At 46.9% G+C, this 22,248-nt stretch overlaps 1 protein-coding gene across 3 annotated transcripts in view; it reads left to right on the forward strand.

Moving 5' to 3' along the window:
• The window catches only part of LOC310851638 (neuroglobin-like), a 38,850-nt gene extending 16,956 nt beyond the window's left edge, over positions 1-21,894 (forward strand). For all 3 annotated transcript variants that reach the window (XM_083754242.1, XM_083754243.1, XM_083754241.1), the window contains exons 3-6: positions 13,812-13,919; positions 17,085-17,205; positions 18,367-18,447; positions 20,166-21,894. In XM_083754242.1, the coding sequence (XP_083610368.1) occupies positions 13,812-13,919; positions 17,085-17,205; positions 18,367-18,447; positions 20,166-20,291 (436 nt within the window). In that variant the 3' untranslated portion in view covers positions 20,292-21,894. The remainder of the gene's footprint in view (positions 1-13,811; positions 13,920-17,084; positions 17,206-18,366; positions 18,448-20,165) is intronic.
• The last annotated feature ends 354 nt before the right edge of the window (positions 21,895-22,248 follow it).

Raw genomic sequence — 22,248 nt, forward strand, 5'->3', positions numbered from 1 at the left:
TATAAAATGGTGATTTTTCTTGAGTCAAAATCAGAGTACAGTGGTACTGCTGGTTGCGAATGGGATCCGTTCCGGAGGCCCGTTTGCAACCTGAAAGGAACGCAACCCGCATCTGCTCATCTGCGTAGGTCATGATTTGCTGTTTCTGTGCATGCGTGTGACGTCATTTTGCGCATCTGCACATGCGCGAGCGGCGAAACCCAGAAGTAACCCTTTCCGGAACTTCTGGGTCGCCGCGGGACACAACCTGAAAATGCTCAACCTGAAGCAAACGTTACATGAGCTATGACTGTACCCCTAAACATTTTTTAACAAAAAAGCACTGATTATTATTATTATTATTATTATTATTAAACACACTGTGTTTTCCCCTGACAGGGACTTAAGGCTTACAGATAGGAACAAGAGAAGCTAAAAGCCTAGGGGAAAATCATTACAAAACAATTTAACATGGGTAGAATTTTAATCTCTCTATATACACATTTATAATCAGGTTGAAACTGGAAAAAAATGGAGGCTCCCCTGGTTGCCAAATCTGATGCAGAATTCTGAGCTGGCCGAGCTGGCCGGTCAGATACAATCGCTGTTGTAAAAAAGAAATGGGACAAAGGGGAGACAGAAAGGAAGGGTGGGAGTGATCAGTGCAGGATTTACATATAGCTCAGGGCCCCACTCTCTTGGGGGTCCCCCAAAAAAGAAAAAAAACACCACTGGATGTACATTTCCAAAATATAAAATAAACAAATAAAATAAAACCTACACACAGCAACAGTGTTTTGTGTTGTGTCGGCTCCTCTGATGTAAGTCATGGGCCCCGCCAGCTCGCCTGCTCCCTCAAATATCCCTGGTTTGCTCCTTTCTATATGGACTGGTTGTACGGCAACACGTGCAAATGGCTTGAGATCCATCAATGACCATCTATCATATACTCAACACACAAAAAACAGTGACCATTTGTTGTTGGCAAAGGACAGCTGGACATAGAAAGGACCCTATTACCTTCAAGAGCTCCTAAGGGCCTCATCAAACCTAAATCCGGCCCTGGGAAGGGGAGACAGAAAGGAAAGGTGGGTGGGAGGGATAATTATTTATTTTTTAAAAAAACTCCTGGCTGCAAACGGCTTATGTGTGACTCGTGTGCGCCCCCTGCTGGGCTCCCTCGGGTGCTCACGCTGCTGCCTTGAAATCCATCCACACCTCTCCATCCTTTGGCTTCTTGGCTGCCTGCATCCTCTCCCTAATTCTGTTGTTTGTTGTTTAGTCATGTCCGACTCTTCGTGACCCCCTGGACCAGAGCACGCCAGGCACTCCTGTCTTCCACTGCCTCCCGCAGTTTCGTCAAACTCATGCTGGTAGCTTTGAGAACACTGTCCCACCATCTCGTCCTCTGTTGTCCCCTTCTCCTTGTGCCCTCCATCTTTCCCAACATCAGGGTCTTTTCCAGGGAGTCTTCTCTTCTCACGAGGTGGCCAAAGGATTGGAGTCTCAGCTTCAGGATCTGTCCTTCCAGTGAGCACTCAGGGCTGATTTCCTTCAGAATGGAGAGGTTGGATCTTCTTGCAGTCCATGGGACTCTCCGGAGTCTCCTCCAGCACCAGAATTCAAAAGCATCAATTCTTTGGTGATCAGCCTTCTTGATGGTCCAGTTCTCACTTCCATACATCACTACTGGGAAAACCATGGATTTTACTATACGGACCTTTGTTGGCAAGGTGATGTCTCTGCTTTTTAAGATGCTGTCTAGGTTTGTCATCGCTTTTCTCCCAAGAAGCAGGCGTCTTTTAATTTCGTGGCTGCTGTCACCATCTGCAGTGATCATGGAGCCCAAGAAGTAAAATCTCTCACTGCCTCCATTTCTTCCCTTTCTATTTGCCAGGAGGTGATGGGACCAGTGGCCACGATCTTTGTTTTTTTGATGTTGAGCTTCAGACCATATTTTGTGCTCTCTCCCTAATTAACAGGCTGCAACTGGGTCAGGTGCGGCTAAGTAAATAGCACCCCCTCAGACTTCACCCCAGGCAGCCCACATGCAAGAGGCACCCCATAGCCACCCCCCTTCCCTAATTAGCACCTCTCTTTTCTATTTCTCTCTCCCCACAAGAGCACTCATTAAATCCCCTTGCCCTCCTCCCCAGCGTTTAACCTGATTTGCGTGGCAGCAAATGATTGACAGGCCGGGAAGTGAGCGGATCCTCGAAGGCATTTGAAGCGGCGAGCTTACTCAGGAGTACGTCCCACGGAACACCGTGGGATTTGCCGCTGAGTAAACCCACCTCGGTGGGACATGGGTGGCGCTGTGGGTTAAACCACAGAGCCTAGGGCTTGCCGATCAGAAGGTTCGAAGGTTGGTGGTTTGAATCCTCGCAACGGGGTGAGCTCCTGTTGCTCACTCCCTGCTCCTGCCAACCTAGCAGTTCGAAAGCATGTCAAAGTGCAAGTAGATAAATAGGTACCACTCCTGCAGGAAGGTAAACAGCGTTTCCGTGTGCTGCTCTGGTTCGCCAGAAGCGACGTGGTCATGCTGGCCACATGACCCGGAAGCTGTACGCCGGCTCCCTCGGCCAGTAAAGCGAGATGAGCACCGCAACCCCAGAGTCATCTGCAACTGGACCTAACGGTCAGGGGTCCCTTTACCTTTTACCCAGCTATTTAGAAACTTGATGTGAGTTTCAATCCGTTTTTAGTTCATTGTCACTTTTTGAGGGTCGTCAATTATTGTTAGGGACGCGGGTGGCGCTGTGGGTTAAACCACAGAGCCTAGGGCTTGCCGATCAGAAGGCCGGCGGTTCGAATTCCCGCAACGGGGTGAGCTCCCGTTGCTCGGTCCCTGCTCCTGCCAACCTAGCAGTTTGAAAGCATGTCAAAGTGCAAGTAGATAAATAGGTACCACTCCTGCAGGAAGGTAAACAGCGTTTCCGTGTGCTGCTCTGGTTCGCCAGAAGCGACGTGGTCATGCTGGCCACATGACCCGGAAGCTGTACGCCGGCTCCCTCGGCCAGTAAAGCGAGATGAGCGCCGCAACCCCAGAGTTGGCCACGACTGGACCTAATGCTCAGGGGTCCCTTTACCTTTACTACCTTTAAACCCACCTCGGGGTTTAAAGTTAGCTGCCCGGTTCTCACCGGTGATTTTTCAAATGTTGCTTTAGAGAAGATGAAAACCACACATGTTACTAGACAGGAAACAGATGTCCTTCTAAGCTTGGGATATTTGCAAGCGGTTATTCCAAAATAGAACAGAAGGAACCTCTCTCTCTCTCTCTCTCTCTCTCTCCGAAAGGTTCTGCCCACTCACATTTTGTGCTCAAATTGTTTTTATATATATATATACATAAATTTTTCAGCATATCATTTTCAGCAGTAATTAAACACATTTTAACATCTTATATAATTTTTTTTTACTTCCATCAATCTCATCTGAAAATTTTCCAATCTAATCACTAAATACTCATTTTCAATTTCTTCAATTACATTTAACTCACAACTAATATCACTATTCTGTCACTAATTTGCAATGCTTCATACATTTCTCCTTACACAGCTTCTTGTAGTCCCACTAGCGTAATTTGTTGATTACAGTTGCTCTTCAAATAATTTGTATATTTCTTCCAATCTTCTCTAAATCTCTGGTCCCGCAGGTTTCGAATCCTTCCTGTCATTTTGTCCAATTCCGCATAGTCCATTAATTTTGTTTGCCACTCTTCTTTCGTCGCAATTTCTTCTTACTTCTATTTCTGGGCTAACAATACTCTTGCTACTGTTGTTACGTATAAAAACAAATTTTACATCTTTCATGCTCAAATTGAACCCAATTAAACTGGCAATTTTAACAACGGTATAAAGGCTGGTCATTACAAAAGACAATTTAATGCTTTTCCACCATTATTATTTCACAAACCTGGACATGTGTGTGTGGTCGTCATTTGTCTGCCTGGCAATTATAATATTTCAGCTGATTTATTGATTGATTCGTCAGGGATAGCCTTGGCCTTCCTTCTTCTAAACCACAAAGCTCCAAGCTGGCTTCCCAAAATTGAAAATGATGAATTCGAATGGCAAATGAAAATTAACTGGCATGATAAAAACAAAGACTTGAATAAATGTGAGGGGAGCAAGTTAGGTGCACCCCAGACCCCGAGATTTCAGGGCCCAAACTATGATCTTGACTCCACGGTCGGAGGCAGCACTGTTTCTGAATCCCAGCTGCTGGAAAACAAAGGAGGGGAGAGCTGGCCTTGTGTTCGAATCCTGCTTCCTGGTTTCCCATTTGGGTATCTGGTTGGCTGCTGGGCTGGACGGGCCATTGGCCTGACGCAGCAGGCTTGTCTTTATGCTCTTGAGTTCTCATTTCCCAGTGTGATCCCCGGTCACATCCCTTCTTGCAAAAAGGTTGACCTTTGGGAAAAGTATTCCCCAAATGTCGCTGTGTTAGGGAATTGGCTTTCTCCCCCCGTGGCAGCAGGCAAGCAGAACAAAGGAAAAGGAGCCTTCTTACCAAATAGAAGCTTTAATAATCACAGTGAGAGTGTAGCACCCTGCTTGTGGTTAACGCTTAGCTGGAATGAAATATTCAACGCAGCAATAGAGAAATTAAAATAATAATTTATTTGTCAGACAAATAAATGAGAGGCTCAGTGGTATATGGTTACCAAGCTCTGGCCTGGCCTCTTGCCATCCTGGCCAGCACTTATATTCCCTTAATCCAGCCCCCTTTGCTCCTCCTGTGGCTGCCTCTGTCCAATCAGCCTGGTTGAAATTCCTATTGGCTGTTTGGTAGAACCAATCACAAAAGATACACCCACAAAAGATACACCCACTTCCTTGCCCTTATAAGGGAGACAAAGAGCTATATATAAATGACAAATAAGTAATAATATATCTTACATGGAATCTTAATTACCAGCTCACCTCTTGCCCTCCTTGCCCTATTGCCTTCTAAAACAAATGTTTAATCTTACATTTTTATGTTCAACAGATGTCAAGGATCTTGAGTTTCACATCAATATTGAAAGATTTCCTTCATTTGAAAGTTTCTAAACAAATGCCTGACAACCATATATCAAGAGTGCTTGGATGGCGTCTTCTGTCTAGCAGGGGGGCTAGGCTGGTGGCTGACTTAATTTCAGGATAAATACAACTCTTACAACCATATGAAATAAGAATCTAGCATTCCTTAAATCCTTTGCATAATTACATTTAAGCCAATATATTTAAGCTAATATATTTCATTCACTTATCATAGGTAGCCTTTTAAAAGAATAAAGCCTTTGTAAAGTAAAAAGGAAGGAACTCAGTAAAAACAGCTTTTAAAAAGAAGCCTCTTCAGTTTACACCTCCCCCCTTTCCCCTCCTTTCCCAGCCAGCTAGATGCTTCTCCCATTAGCTCTTCCCAACAGCTTTAGAAAATTTCCCAAAAATGCTCTCTTTTCTTCTAGCCAAGCCAGTTGCCTTTTTCACTGCTCTTGGCCTTTCAACCTTGGAAAGAAGATCTGGCTCATTTTACTGAGAGGCACATTGGTATTATTTTACTATTTACCCTTGCCTTTAATTGTGTTTTTTCAGCCTTGGGGCAGCATATGTAATTCTCCCTTTTTTATGACTTTGAGAATTGTTTTTCTACTATAAATCAATGGGGCCCCCTTGTCTTAGGAGAAAAACCTCTTGCCAAGGTTCTTTCTGCCTGGCATGAAACATTTGAAAATCTAAGCCCATTTAATTTAGGAACCTGATCAAGATATAAGCCAATATAAGTCTTGATTAAAAATGCAGTCTATATTCAGATGCCACAAGAGAACAAAGAGCCCATCTCAAGATTGAGGCTGAATCCTGACAAGACAGAATCCTGGGGGAACAGGGGCAGGCGGGTGTGGAGGACTCCCTGGTCCTGAATGGGGTAACTGTGCCCCTGAAGGATCAGGTGCGCAGCCTGGGAGCATTTTGGACTCACTGCTGTCCATGGAGGCGCAGGTCAATTCTGTGTCCAGGGCAGCTGTCTACCAGCTCCATCTGGTATGCAGGATGAGACCCTCCCTGCCCGCAGACTGTCTGGCTAGAGTGGTGCATGCTCTGGTTATCTCTCGCTTGGACTACTGCAATGCGCTCTACGTGGGGCTACCTTTGAAGGTGATCTGGAAACTACAACTAATCCAGACTGGGGACTGGGAGTGGCCGCCGAGACCATATAACACCAGTCCTGAAAGACCTACATTGGCTCCCAGGACGTTTCTGAGCACAATTCAAGGTGTTGGTGCTGACCTTTAAAGCCCTAAACAGCCTCGGTCCTGTATACCTGAAGGAGCGTCTCCACCCCCATTGTTCAGCCCGGACACTGAGGTCCAGCTCCAAGGGCCTTCTGGCGGCTCCCTCCCTGTGAGGTTACAGGGAACCAGGCAGAGGGCCTTCTCGGTGGTGGTGCCCGCCCTGTGAAATGCCCTCCCAGCAGATGTCAAAGAAATATTTTACTTTTAAAAGACAACTGAAGGCGGCCCTGTTTAGGGAAGTTTTTAGTGTTTGATGCTGTATTGTTCTTAATATTCGGTCGGAAGCTGCCCAGAGTGGCTGGGGAAACCCAGCCAGATGGGCGGGGTATAAATAAATTATTATTATTATTATTATTATTATTATTATTATTATTATTATTACTACTACTACTACTACTACTACTACTACTATTATCTCCTAGGAATGGCGGTGCTCCCAATTAAGGATTTCACCGCCTTACATCCCTATTAATCTACGTCATGTCTACGTCTGTGTAATCTGATCTTGTTCCCTCTGTGCTGTGTGTGCTTTCTGTTCTGCCGCTTTCTGAGCTCTTCTTGTCCTTGGGAAGAGCGGAGGAATGCTGTCCAGAGACTGTGAATCTTCCATTGTTTCTCCTCCTACCTGTTCCCCATCCCATATTTCCCAGCTTCTGCCTTCTGAACTATGTCCCTCTGCAAACCGCTGTTCCAAATCAATACTGTCGTCCTCAGTGCAGCCCTCCTCAGCACGGTTCCTGACATCTGCAAAAACTGACAGTCTGCAAGTGCCTCGTGTTGCTGGGAACTGTTGCTTGCACCAACCCCGCTGAGCTATAATTCCCAGCACCCTTAACAAACATCACTTCTCTTCTTTTTTTGGGGGGGGGAAGGGGGCGGAATCATGCGCCTTAAAGTTCTGAGGTGTACGCAGCCACAGAGAAGCATTTTACCACCGTACGGGGACCCTGCAAAAATAACACGAATTTAGGCATACAACTGATATTTTAATAGCCGGTCGTGATTTATTGAATTTCCCCCACTGATCAAAATCCTCCTGGGTTGGTGCAAACATTGTCTCCTGATTCAATCTAATCCGTTCGCTCAGGTCTGAGCTAATCCTTCTCCTCGGTTAATTAGGACGCGTTATTAAATTCCAATCCAATTTTCAAAGCTTATATCCTGCTTGCTGAGCCTTCTCTGCTTTAAACCCCTTATCCATGTTTAACTTATACCTGAGCATGTTGAAAAACTCACAGATAATGGCTAATAAAGCCACGGCAAATCTTCTGGGGATTTTGCAAGAATCAAACACCGCCTGCCTTTTGCAAGAGTTTTATCGCCTCCTCCTCAGCCTTTGATATTAAACGCTGCCCTGTCAGTGAGAGGCAAGAAGCCAAGTCAACAGTTGCCTCTGCCTTAATCCAATCCAGCCCTTGAAGGGGAGTGAATCTGCTTCTGTCCTCGTGGGAACGTTAAGGTCTTCACTGAAAGTTCAGTGAAGGTTTCTTCACTTACGCTAGTGAGTCATGTAGCAAACTAGATTCCCCTCGATACAGCAGGAAGCTAGTTTGCAGATTTGTCTGAATCTCTTTGTTGTTGTTGTTGTTGTTGTCGTTTAGTCATTTAGTGGTGTCCGACTCTTCGTGACCCCCTGGACCAGAGCACGCCAGGCCCTCCTGTCTTCCACTGCCTCCCGCAGTTTGGTCAAACTCATGCTGGTAGCTTCGAGAACACTGTCCCACCATCTCATCCTCTGTCGTCCTCTTCTCCTTGTGCCCTCCATCTTTCCCAACATCAGGGTCTTTTCCAGGGAGTCTTCTCTTCTCATGAGGTGGCCAAAGTCTTGGAGCCTCAGCTTCAGGATCTGTCCTTCCATTGAGCACTCAGGGCTGATTTCCTTCAGAATGGAGAGGTTGGATCTTCTTGCAGTCCATGGGACTCTCAAGAGTCTCCTCCAGCACCAGAATTCAAAAGCATCCATTCTTCGGCAATCGGCCTTCTTTATGGTCCAGCTCTCACTTTCATACATCACTACTGGGAAAACCAGAGCTTGAACTATATGGACCTTTGTTGGCAAGGTGATGTCTCTGCTTTTTAAGATGCTGTCTAGGTTTGCCATCGCCTTTCTCCCAAGAAGCAGACGTCTTTTAATTTCGTGGCTGCTGTCACCATCTGCAGTGATCATGGAGCCCAAGAAAGTAAAATCTCTCACTGCCTCCATTTCTTTAAATCTCTTTAGTTAAGCAGATTGGATTATTCCTGGTGTCCCCTTTTATCCCCCTTAAAAGAATAAAGACACATGAGTCTCTCCTTAAAAGCAACAAGAAGTTTACTCACATTCAGTTCACAGTATGATCCCTGAAGGCAGGCTTTATCTAGTAGTCACAGAACATAATAAGGGATGCGGGTGGCTCTGTGGGTTAAACCACAGAGCCTAGGACTTGCCGATCAGAAGGTCGGCGGTTCCAATCCCCGCGACGGGGTGAGCTCCTGTCGTTCGGTCCCTGCTCCTGCCAACCGAGTAGCTCAAAAGCACGTCAAAAGTGCAAGTAGATAAATAGGTACCGCTCCAGTGGGAAGGTAAACGGCGTTTCCGTGCACTGCTCTGGTTCGCCAGAAGCGGCTTAGTCATGTTGGCCACATGACCCGAAAGCTGTACGCCAGCTCCCTCGGCCAGCAAAGCGAGATAATAATAATAATAATAATAATTTTATACCCCGCCCATCTGGCCAAGTTTCCCCAGCCACTCTGGGTGGCTTCCAATCAAGTGTTAAAAACAGTACAGCGTTAAATATTGTGAGATGAGTGCCGCAACACCAGAGTCATCCACGACTGGACCTAATGGTCAGGGTCCCTTTACCTTTACCTTACAGAACATAGTGTGAGTTCATCCCTTATGGGCAGGCCGGATTGAGGTTTGATGAGGCCCTAAGCTACTGAAGCTAAGCTAGTGTGGTGTAGTGGTTAAGAGCGGTGGACTCGTAATCTGGTGAACTGGGTTCGCGTCTCCGCTCCTCCACATGCAGCTGCTGGGTAACCTTGGGCCAGTCACCCTTCTCTGAAGTCTCTCAGCCTCACTCACCTCATGGAGTGTTTGTTGTGGGGAAAGAAGGAAAAGGAGAATGTTAGCCGCTTTGAGACTCCTTCGGATAGTGATAAAGCAGGATATCAAATCCAAACTCTTATTCTTCTATAGCTTGTTTAACTTATACGTATGGGGACTGAGCCCATGTGCTGCTGGCTGAGAGCCAGCAGACAGACAGCAAAATACATTAAGAGAAGATTTTCCTCCCGGTCCTACTTCTTTCGCTTTAGGTTCTAAATGCCTTTCCACCTCTCCTGTGTGTCAGTCGTTATTATGGAAGGCAGAGTAGCTCAAATACATCTTTCCCAACATCAGGGTCGGGTCTTTTCCAGGGAGTCTTCTCTTCTCATGAGGTGGCCAAAGTCTTGGAGCCTCAGCAGAGTTTACATTCCCCTTTTTACAAGCACAGCAGATAGCTGTTTGCAGGCTCGTGTGAGCCTCTCACTACAGTGGTACCTCGGGTCACAGACGCTTCAGGTTACAGACTCCGCTAACTCAGAAATAGTACCTCAGCTTAAGAACTTTGCTTCAGGATGAGAACAGAAATCACGCAATGGCGGTGCGGCGGCAGCAGGAGGCCCCATTAGCTAAAGTGGTGCTTTGGGTTAAGAACAGTTTCAGGTTAAAAACGGACCTCCAGAACGAATTAAGTTCTTAACCCGAGGTACCACTGTATTATACAATTCAGTCTGTCTCAGATTGAATTGTACGTTCCTGGTAAGTTCCCTTTATTTTTTTTATATTTATTTTTTATTTTTATTTTAAAGAAATTTTTAAAGAGTTTTTTTTTATAGCAATAGAAAAGAAAAACAGCATATCAAAGAACAAACCGAAAAAGAAAAACAAACATAAAATTTAGCATCGTACAATAACCAACTTTTCTTCATTTTTTGGATTTCCTCACGTCTCTCGCTCCTACTTTCCAAATTTATAAAACTTTAACCAGCAATTTGTCACCTTATTTCCATTCTTATTATACACTTTTCCAATGTTTTGTCCCTAACTTTGAATATTCTTATCTAGGTCTTAAATATCTGATCTTACCATAATATTTATTCAAAATTTATTTTTCTCCTAAAATTCACTCATTTTCACAGTCTTTTCACCAAATTTTTGGTGCCCTGTTATTTTCAAATCCCTCATCCTTCTTAGCACTTTACAGTGTTTTTGTACGTAGTCCTTGAATCTTAACCCGAGGTACCACTGTATTATACAATTCAGTCTGTCTCAGATTGAATTGTACGTTCCTGGTAAGTTCCCTTTAAGCCCCCTTAAAAGAATAAAGACACCACCATCTTATTCAAAGTCAATAAAATAAGTTTACTTACATCAGTTCACAGTTGGATCCCTGAAGGCAGACTTAGTTACAAATACAGTGGTACCTCCAGTTGTGAACAGGATCCGTTCCGGAGCTTCGGTCGGATCCTGAGGAATTCGCAACCAGAGGTGCTGCTTCTGCGCATGTGCGAGATGCGTAGAGCACTTCTGTGCATGCATGCATGGTGAAATCCGGAAAAATAGTTCCGGGTTTGTTGCATACATATCCCAAAGGATACGTAACTGGAGGTGAACGTAAGTAGAGCTACCACTGTATGTACATGTGGATCTACCCCAGCGGGGGAATAATCCAGTTCTGGCTAGAAGCTGGTCAAACGAAGAAGGAAGTCAAAAAGAGAGAGGTATGCTGCGTGACTCGTCCTTTTGTTGCCTGGACAGGTTAGGTCAGGGGTCTGCAACCTTTAAGACAAAAAGAGCCACTTGGACCCGTTTCCGGGGGGGGGGGGAAACTGGGAGCCGCAAAACAAGCCAAATGTAAATAACCACACATTCTTCCCCTTCCCCCATTCTCTCTCTTTTCCCTGAGTCTATTTCAGATAGCAAAGAGGGGTATGGTTCCTCTCATATTCCTTTTTTCGCAAAGCACCATGTGCATAGAGGGCATTATACAAATTAATACATAGAAAAGTGTCTGTCCCTCCCTGCAGTTCAACTCCCTCTCTTTTTACTAACAGCACATATCCATTCCTTCTGCTGGTGCAACTTTCTCATCATTTCTACATAGCAGCATTTATAAACCAGTGCCAGAGAAACTGGGTGAAAGGAAGGTGAGAGGGAAGAGATATGAATATTTATGTGTGTATATGTATACACACACACACCTACACAATTACAGGTTTGAAGCCAACTTAAAATAAAAAGAGCTGGTAAGCAAAGAAATCTGTGGTGCTTTCCATGGGATCCAGGGACATGTCAGCTAATACTCTTCCCTTTCTTCTTCATTTGATTGTCTCTCTGCAGCAAATCTCGAGGGGGAAGGGAGAAGGGCAGGAATTGCATAGGCAGGAGAGAATGGGGGAAATCCCGCATGCAGGATTTTGGTGCCTAACAGCCCCCCCCCTCTGCAATTGCTCTCGTGCTCCCCCTCCTCTCCTGCTGGCTACCTCTGGACCCCCTCCTCGTCACTGAGTAATTCACCCCTTCCTCCCTGACAGGGAGGGCAGGCCCATTTTGTGGTTCACCTCAGGTGCTCTCCCTCAACTCGGCGGCAACTCAGAAGCAAGGCACGGAAAAGGATCCAGAAGCACCCCCCCCCACACACACAAACACACACAAAAACCCCGCCCCGCCATTTCCCTCAAGCGCGCTCTCTCTCTCCCTCACCTCAGGTGCCTCGCACACTGGGCTGAGGAGAGCGTGGCCTGGGTGGGCGGCTCTCGATGTCGCGCGGCGCCTAAGGGCGGGCGGGCTGCCGCAACGGCGAAAGCAAACGCGCCTGCATGTGGCAGGTGCCGGCGGTGGCAGTGGCAGCTGCGTCCACCTGAGGAGAGAACCGTCGCTGCGCCCTAGCACACCTTCCTGCCACCGCCCTCCTCCTCTTCCTCCTCGCTCCCTGCACCATGAGGGAAGAGGCGCCACCGTGAGCTGCTCGGCCGCTTCCTCATCGTCCTCCAGACGAGGCATCCCCCTCGCCGCCTGTCCTACCCCGAGGGAAGCTATGAGCCATGAAGCCGCCTGGCAGAACTTCCCTCCGGCGGCAGAAGCAGCAGCAGCAGCAGCCCTTCTGCGGCCGCCGCTGCCTCCTCCTTCATCCCAGCAGCCGCCACTTCTCGAGCTCCGCTGCCGCCGCCGCCTTGCTTTGCCCGGCTCGGCTGCCCAGCTCCATCCCCCTCCTCTTTCTGGCGCTTCTGCTTTTCTGCTCAGGGTCCCCGAGGACCTGCGGAGCCGCGGCAAAGGTGTAAAAGAGCCGCATGCGGCTCCGGAGCCGCGGGTTGCCGACCCCTGGGTTAGGTCATGCCCACCTTCTATCACATGCAAAAGGAAGGATGCTCCAGCCAGGAGGAACAGGAAGTTTTGTCTGGCTGGACCAAACATCCCCTTGCATGTCCACTCTAGGAAAACAAGGAATGTTGTACTTGACTGCTTCTCATGGATCACATTCCACATTGAACACCATTGGGGGAGCTCCATCCCGCTCTCTCCTGTTACATCCACACTGGGAAACTATGGCTAGCAGCTTCCACACATCAGAACATCATCTCCTGCTTGTAGGTTTCCCAAGTACGCATCTGGGTGGCTCCTGTCAGGATGCTGAGTTTAAAAAAAAGTACTGTGGCGATCCCACTTAACTCTTCTTGTCTTCTTAAAACAAAAGGATTATTTGCATATTTCCCCATAACCGACTCCAGCTGCAATGCATTAGACATTTCCTGTTAATTTCCCCAAAGCAGGACTTTGTGGCAGGAACAAAGATCAGCTGCAAAGAGCTCGGAATCAGTTGGCCAACACCACCCTCTCCTGGGAGCAAGTATCTGTGTGGATTGGAGTTGGCCGTATTTAAAGGTAGACAGCATCTTAAAAAGCAGAGACATCGCCTTGCCAACAAAGGTCCATATAGTTCAAGCTCTGGTTTTCCCAGTAGTGATGTATGGAAGTGAGAGCTGGAGCATCAAGAAGGCTGATCGCCAAAGAATGGGATAAGTAATGGGATAAGTAACCTTTCCACGAAAGGTTTACAAAGTTCGGTTATTGCAAAAGTTTTTCAGTGTTAATTTTAACTTTTGTGCATTTTTTAACACTGAAAAACTTTTGCAATAACCGAACTTTGTAAACCTTTCGTGGAATAAGCATTCATTTTTAGGAAAATAAAGTTGCAGCACTATTCTTAAAAAAAAAAGAAGTTTGGTTATTGCAAAAGTTTTTCAGTGTTAATTTTAACTTTTATGCATTTTTTAAAACCACTGTGTTTTAACAATAACATCTTACGCCCTTTAGAGGAGAAATTGTGAATTGCAGGATTTCAAATCCCCGTCGTTATCCTTGGCTTCACTCAGTTTTGTTTATAACACCCCTCCATTTCCTTCTAGTCCATCGAAATCCGGCCCTGGTGGTTGGAGAGTGGTGTCGGTGGGCGAGCCTTACGGTGAAGAAAGCCTTCCCTCTGGATAACCCAGAGAACTGAAGCTTCTCCTCTTATTCCCTCTGCAGACTCTTTGAGACCCACCCCGAGTGCAAAGACGTTTTCTTCCTCTTCCGGGACATCGATGACCTACAGCAGCTGAAGATGAGCAAGGAACTGCAAGCCCACGGCCTCAGGTGGGTAGCGCCAAAAACAGCCCCTCTTCTCTGGGTCTGAAGCTGAAAGTTGGAAGATTCAGGATAGATGATAATAATAATAATATAATAATAAATTTTTATTTATACCCCGCCTGTCAGATGGCTGTTGCAGTTGCTGGAGAGTAACCAGGCAGGACTCCAGACCTGTGTTTTACAGGTTTTTATTTTGGTGCAAACTATTTACAGTGAAGAGCCCCAAAGCTCATGTCTGGCTCAATCGCTAGCAGAATCCGGGAGTGGTCTTTTTTTGGACCTCTCCCAACATAAGAGTTTTGTTACCCCCAACCTTCTCCTTCCCTCTTTGCGCCTTAGGCTACTGTGCAGGATGGGCAAGGGTGTGTTTCCCTCCTGTCGGCCTTGCCCAGGAGCTGTGTCAAGGCTCCCACCAGCATCCTCTGGTCCTTTCACCTCTTCCCCACTAGAGGTGGGGCTTTCCTCCTCCCTGGAAGAGGAGCAAGATTTTCGGAGGCTCCCTGTAACACAACTCCCCTTCTATTCCCCTTCATGAGCCAACAGTGTGACGCGGCAGCTAAAAAAGCCAATGCAATTCTGGGCTGCATCCATAGGAGTATAGCATCTAGATCAAGGGAAGTAATGGTGCCACTGTATTCTGCTCTGGTCAGACCTCACCTGGAGTACTGTGTCCAGTTCTGGGCACCACAGTTCAAGAAGGACACTGACAAACTGGAACGTGTCCAGAGGAGGGCAACCAAAATGGTCCAAGGCCTGGAAACGATGCCTTATGAGGAACGGCTAAGGGAGCTGGGCATGTTTAGCCTGGAGAAGAGGAGGTTAAGGGGTGATATGATAGCCATGTTCAAATATATAAAAGGATGTCACATAGAGGAGGGAGAAAGGTTGTTTTCTGCTGCTCCAGAGAAGCGGACACGGAGCAATGGATCCAAACTACAAGAAAGAAGATTCCACCTCAACATTAGGAAGAACTTCCTGACAGTAAGAGCTGTTCGACAGTGGAATTTGCTGCCAAGGAGTGTGGTGGAGTCTCCTTCTTTGGAGGTCTTGAAGCAGAGGCTTGACAACCATATGTCAGGAGTGCTCTGATGGTGTTTCCTGCTTGGCAGGGGGTTGGACTCGATGGCCCTTGGGGTCTCTTCCAACTCTAGGATTCTATGATTCTATTCTATTCCTCCCCTCCGAGTTGATGGCAGTTCCCTGGCAAGAGCCATCTTTATCAGGAGTCCTCAAGACAGTTGGAGGGTGCCTTGTATGCCCCCTACTTCCTGCAACTCCTGCCGCCAAGTTGGTGCCAAACTTCTTGCCCTGCTTTCCTTTGGTCCACCTCAGCGAGGCCGAGAGGGGGGTCTTCTCATCTGGGCAGCCCAGGACCTCCAGACACGCTGCCCAGGGTTGCACCCCAGAGAGGTCACTTTGGTGTTGCTAATGTGGCAGTTATATCTATTGATTAAATGTTTTCCTCCCTCGCTCACACCAGTGAGCTGGTAGCAGAGCACGTTCCCCTGTATATTGCTGGAAGCTAGTTGGTAAATTCATTAGAATCTCTTGAGTTAAGCAATCCAGTCTGGCTTGCCCTTCAAAAGAATAAAGACACACCAGGCTTTTCTTAAAAGTAATAAGAAGTTTGCTCACATTCAGTCCACAGTGTGATCCTGAAGGCAGACTTAAGCTTGTAGTTACAGAAGAGAGTTCCCCATATGGGGACTGAGCCCATGTCCTGCTGGCCGAGAGCCAGCAGACAGCAAAATAATAGCAAGATGGTGTAAAGCGAAGAAGAAGAAGGGAAGATGGCTGCGTGACCAGCCCTTTTATGGGGTCTCCCAGGGTCCCACCCATCTCTTCTTCTTCTTCTTCTTCTTCTTCTTCTTCTTCTTCTTCTTCTTCTCCTTCTCCTTCTCCTTCTCCTTCTCCTTCTCCTTCATCATCAGCAATCCCTCATACCCAAGTAAGATTGTCTTCCATAAACACAGTTTTAGCAATGAGTCCATAAGTGACTGTGGAGGCCAATTCTGGATCCACACGTTCTTCCACAGTGGGGACATTGGTTTCCGGACGGGAGTTGATCCCGGTGTGGATTTGCCAAGTGTGCCTTCCTCCTAGCACGTTTCTCCCTTGCGTCCTGAGTTCGAGTGTCTTCAAAGCCCAGGACACCTTTGGTCAAGGCTGTTCTCCAACTGGAGCGCTTGCAGGCCAGTGTTTCCCAATTGTCAGTGTTTATACTACATTTTTAAGATTTGCCTTGAGACAGTCTTTAAACCTCTTTTGTTGACCACCAGCATTACGCTTTCCATTTTTAAGTTCGGAATAGAGTAGTTGCTTTGGAAGACGATCATCAGGCATCTGCACAACATGACCAGTCCAACGAAGTTGATGTTGAACAGGAGTCAGCAAACTTTTTCCAGTCTACTGTCCCTCAGACCTTGTGAGGGGCCGGACTATTTTTTTTTGGGGGGGGGGCGGAATTAACGAATTCCTATGCCCCACAAATAGCCCAGAGATGCATTTTAAATAAAAGCACCCATTCTATTCATGTAAAAACACCAGGCAGGCCCCACAAATAACCCAGAGATACATTTTAAATAAAAGGACACATTCTACTCATGTAAAAACTGGAACGTGTCCAGAGGAGGGCAACCAAAATGGTCAAAGGCCTGGAAACGATGCCTTATGAGGAACGGCTAAGGGAGCTGGGCATGTTTAGCCTGGAGAAGAGGAGGTTAAGGGGTGATATGATAGTCATGTTCAAATACATAAAAGGATGTCACATAGAGGAGGGAGAAAGGTTGTTTTCTGCTGCTCCAGAGAAGCGGACACGGAGCAATGGATCCAAACTACAAGAAAGAAGATTCCACCAAAACATTAGGAGGAACCTCCTGACAGTAAGAGCTGTTCGACACTGGAATTTGCTGCCAAGGAGTGTGGTGGAGTCTCCTTCTTTGGAGGTCTTTAAGCAGAGGCTTGACAACCATATGTCAGGAGTGCTCTGATGGTGTTTCCTGCTTGGCAGGGGCTTGGACTCCATGGCCCTTGTGGTCTCTTCCAACTCTATGATTCTATGATCCCACAGAGATAGCATGTGTCTGAATGCGCGTTGTGGGCTCCCTCCCGTGGCTGTTCTGACGCCAAGCTTCCTTTTCTGTCTCTTCCATGCCCTCTTTCCATCGCCAGAGTGATGTCGTTCATCGAGAAGAGCGTGGCCAGACTCGACCAGGAGGACAAACTGGAGCACTTGGCCTTCGAGCTGGGCAGGAATCACTTCCGGTACAAAGCACCCCCCAAGTACTATGAGGTGAGGAAGGCAGGGGCAGGCGGTCCCCTCTGCGGCCCCGCAGATTAACGTAGTTCGCGGGAAAGACGGGAGAGGAATTTGTGAGATCTGGAAGCTGCAGCCAGGAAATCCTTGATTGATACTTCACCTCAGTCAGAACTGGCATTGCTACAGGTGCCAGGTAATAACCTGGTCCACATTTGGAAGAAATCAATCTTTCAGTGTGGCGGCATCTGTGGAACTCCCTGCACATTGATATCAGGCAGGTGTCTTCCCTGTATGCTTTCCCGCGGCTGCAAAAAACATTTTCATTTAGACATGCCTCCCCAGCTATTTAGGGGACGCGGGTGGCACTGTGGGTTAAACCCCAGAGCCTAGGGCTTGCCGATCAGAAGGTCGGCGGTTCGAATCCCCGCGACGGGGTGAGCTCCCGTTGCTCGGTCCCTGCTCCTACCAACCTATCAGCTCGAAAGCACATCAGAGTGCAAGTAGATAAATAGGTACCACTCTGGCGGGAAGGTAAACGGCGTTTCCATGAGCTGCTCTGGTTTGCCAGAAGCGGCTTAGTCCTGCTGGCCACATGACCCGGAAGCTGTACGCCGGCTCCCTCAGCCAGTAAAGTGAGATGAGCGCCGCAACCCCAGAGTCGGCCACGACTGGACCTAATGGTCAGGGGTCCCTTTACATTTACCTTTTACCCAGCTATTTAGAAAGTTGATGTGAGTTTCAATCTGTTTTTAGTTCATTGTCACTTTTTGAGGATCATCAATTATTGTTAGGGACGCAGGTGGCGCTGTGGGTTAAACCACAGAGCCTAGTACTTGCCGATCAGAAGGTCGGCGGTTCGAATCCCTGCGATGGGGTGAGCTCCCATTGCTCGGTCCCGGCTCCTGCTCACCTAGCAGTTCGAAAGCACGTCCAAGTGCAAGTAGATAATTAGGTACCACTCTGGCGGGAAGGTAAATGGCAGATTCACCCATTCCTATGTGCTGTGCTTCCAAACCATTCAAGAAAAAGAGTATTAATGACTCCCAGATTTTACCAGAGCTGGATGGTTCTTCCCTGCTCCTCATTTCCAGAATCAAAAGATGGAGCTGAGCAGAGAATACAAGCTGCCCTTCTCTTCTACCTCTCTCTTTTCACCTCCCAGAATAACCCTCCCTTCTCTGGATTTCTCCCCAGTACGTAGGCGCTCAGTTCATCCAAGCTGTCCAGCCCATTCTAAAAGAACACTGGACTCCGGAGGTTGAGAAGGCTTGGCAGGTAAGAGAAACTTGCAGGGTTGACTCCAGTTAAGTTCCACTCGGAGCAGACCCAACGAAATGAGCAGAACTCAGTCCGTCACGCCCAGGGCCGGGTTTACGTAAAAGCTAAACAAGCTCTAGCTTAGGGCCCCACTCTCTTGGGGGGCCCCCAGAAAATGTAAAGGGGAAAAACCTGGATGTACATTTCCAAAATATAAGATAAAAAACAAATAAAATAAAACCTACATACAGCAACAGTGTTTTCTTTTTTTGGTAAAAATTGACAAACCATTTTTTTGGGGGGGTTATTTCTGAAATAAATAAACACCCCACACACAAGCAGCATGAGACGAAACAGTTTTGGGCTTTTCTTTTCTTAATGCATGAAACCAGCATGGGACAGAACTATGTTATCCCACCCACCCCGCTCCTCCCTCTGGTCCTCTTATCCCTGATTAAGCCGTCCCCCCCCCCCCGAGTAAACCTGTGTGGGACTGAGCTTGCCAGTCCAATGTGCTATTTCCAATCAATGGGGAGGCACCTCTTTTGGGTACCTTCCGACAAACCGTTGGACAAGCATGATCGGGTTGGATTTCATAGGCCCTTAATTAGATTTCTGCTCCATAGAAATATCCTATTCTTGTTTTCTCTTAAAACAAGAATGCGGTGTGTGTTTTTTAATCACTCCATGTGGGTTTTCTTTTAATAGACAGCACACACAATGAAGGCCCAGAGGGAAATTTCCCTAATCAAGGAGTGTGTAGGCAAAGTCCATCATTTTCATCTGCCATTCTTCTTTTTGTCCATATCCTTTTTAGAGATCAGCTGTTTGTTATTGGTATGAGCTTTCGTGTGCATGCACACTTCTTCAGATACACACGAAAGCCCATACCAAGAACAAACTTAGTGGGTCTCTAAGGTGCTACTGGACTATTTTTTTATTTTATTTTTATTTTTTTTCTACTGCATCAGACCAACATGGCTACCTACCTGAATCTAGCAAATGTTGTTCATTTGACTTAAAAATAAAGGTAAAGGGACCCCTGACCACTGTTTTAGACCACAGTGCCACCAGCATTCCTAACAATAATTGACGACCCTCAAAAAGTGACAATAAACTAAAAGCAGATTGAAACTCACATCAACTTTCTAAATAGCTGGGTTAAAGGTAAAGGTAAAGGGACCCCTGACCATTAGGTCCAGTCGTGACCGACTCTGAGGTTGTGGCGCTCATCTCGCTTTATTGGCCGAGGGAGCCGGCGTGCAGCTTCCGGGTCATGTGGCCAGCATGACTAAGCCGCTTCTGGCGAAACCAGAGCAGCACACGGAAACACCATTTACCTTCCTGCCAGAGCGGTACCTATTTATCTACTTGCACTTTGACGTGCTTTCGAACTGCTAGGTTGGCAGGAGCAGGGACAGAGCAATGGGAGCTCACCCCGTCATTGCGGGGATTCAAACCACCGACCTTCTGATCGGAAAACCCTAGGCTCTGTGGTCAAACCCACAGCGCCCCCCGCGTCCCCCTTATCTGACTCAGGCCATAGCAAATTTCAGATTGACGTAAAAATGGCAAGCGTTGGTCGGGTGTTGCGTCTGTGTTTTTGGAACGTGGTCTGTCCTACCGTTTCACCCCCTGGTTCTGCCATAGCCCTCCATGCCCCCCATCCCTCCCCCTTTAGGGGGGCAGGATTCACCCAGTAAACATTTGCCTCTCTCTTCCCTCTTTCCCCCCAGAGCCTCTTCAAATATTTGGCGGCCACCATGCGGCGAGGCTTCTACATGGAGGAGAAGACTGTGGGAACCGGCAAGTCTCCTTCCTCGAGGAAGGCTTGCGCTGAGTCAAGTCCAAACAAAAACTAGCAAGACAAAATCTGCTCTTGATGTGACTCGACGATGGACAACCCCCCTGGACTCCCCCTTTTTTTGCTCCTCTCTTCCAAGTGGAACTCCCAGGTGCAGGAAAAGTCCTTTGCAGTGATTCCATCTCTGTTGGAAACAGGGGTTGGTAATAATATTTTTTTTAAAGAAACCCGAGGCAAGGATTTGTGGGTCCTTGAAAGAAGGACCCAATCATCCATCAGTCTCCTTCTCGTGAGCTTTATAAATGCGTATTTATGTTTGGGAGGAATTGTTGCAGGAATGGAGTCCTGCTCAGCTGAGCGCATGTTGCCCTGCTGTTTCAGAGGGCTCCTGATAATAATAATAATAATAATAATAATAATACTTTTATTGTCATTGTACAACCTGTGTACAATGAAATTAAATGAGCCTCCCTCCCTCCCCACTCAATCTCTTATCGAACAACACACCACCTCGCAAGTCAATTTCGCTAAATTATTTTCGATGCAATACAATAAACTTTATTGTCATTGTCCCATACAGAACAACGAAATTGAAAAAAGTACATCAGACATTCAAAAACCCACAAGCCTGCTATCCCAGCTATCCCAGCCTGGTTAGCCTCCTAAAAACTCTGATACCCCATTTTAAAATACAATATACTCCCACAGAGACTACCTTACACTGCTTTTAAAACCAAAATTGCATTTGGATAGAAACTGTTTCTCAGGCGGCCAGTCCTAGTCTTTATAACCCTGGACCTTCTTCCAGAAGGCAGAAGCTGAAAGAGATCATTTCCGGGGTGCGCACTGTCCTGCGCTATCTCTGCAGCTTTCTTATGATGCCTGGAAGCATAGATTTGATCCAAGGTGGGAAGAGTGCACCCAATTATTCTCTCCGCAGTCTTTACAACCCTCGACAGCATTGGTTTTCCCCTGGCCGTGCAGCTCCCAAACCACACACACAGACCATAAGTTAATACACTCTCCACAGTACAATGGTGAAATGCCACCAACAGGTCCTTGGAGAGATTGTTTTTCCGGAGGATTCTCAGAAAATATAACCTCTGCTGTGCTCTCTTCATCAGGTCTTTGCTATTTTCTCCCCAGGTTAGGTCATCTCTCAACTCCATTCCCAGAAATCGAAACACTGAGACCTCTTCCACACACTTCGCCTCAATAATGAGTGGCTGAATATTCAATTTACATTTCCTAAAGTCCACAATAATCTCTTTTGTTTTCTTTAAGTTAAGGAGTAAGTTGTTTTTCCTGCACCACTCTCCCAACCACTCAACTTCCTTCCTATAGGCCGCCTCTCCCTCTCCAGCCATGATTAAACCAACCACCATTGTATCATCTGCAAACTTAATGATCTTATTATTGGGATTTTGGGTGGCACAGCCAGCTGTATAGAGCATATATAAAAGCGGGCTCAACAAGCACCCCGTATTCATGATGAGATCCGCAGAGACGTGGGAACACAACCTGACCCGTTGGGAACGGTTTGATAGAAAGTCAAATGTCCACCTACACAAACACGGTGGAAGTCACAGGTCTAATAGTTTGGGCACCAATCTATGCGGAAGAATAGTATTAAATGCAGAACTAAAGTCTACAAATAACAGTCTCGCGTACAGTGGTGCCTCGCAAGATGAAAATAATTCGTTCCGCGAGTCTCTTCGTCTTGCGGTTTTTTCGTCTTGCGAAGCACCCCTATTAGCGGCTTAGCGGATTAGCGCTATTAGCGGCTTTTAGCGGCTTAGCGGCTAAGCGGCTATTAGCGGCTTAGTGGCTTAGAAAAAGGGGGGAAGCGAAAAAACTTGCAAGACTCGCAAGACGTTTTCGTCTTGCGAAGCAAGCCCATAGGGAAATTCATCTTGCGAAGCGCCTCGAAAAATGGAAAACCCTTTTTTCGTCTTGCGAGGCATTCGTCTTGCGGGGCACCACTGTATTTCCCTTTCTTCTCCAAATGAGTCAGG

The sequence above is a fragment of the Podarcis gaigeae genome, assembly GCF_964106915.1.
Source record: "Podarcis gaigeae genome assembly, chromosome: 8".
In the NCBI taxonomy this organism is placed as follows: domain Eukaryota; kingdom Metazoa; phylum Chordata; class Lepidosauria; order Squamata; family Lacertidae; genus Podarcis; species Podarcis gaigeae.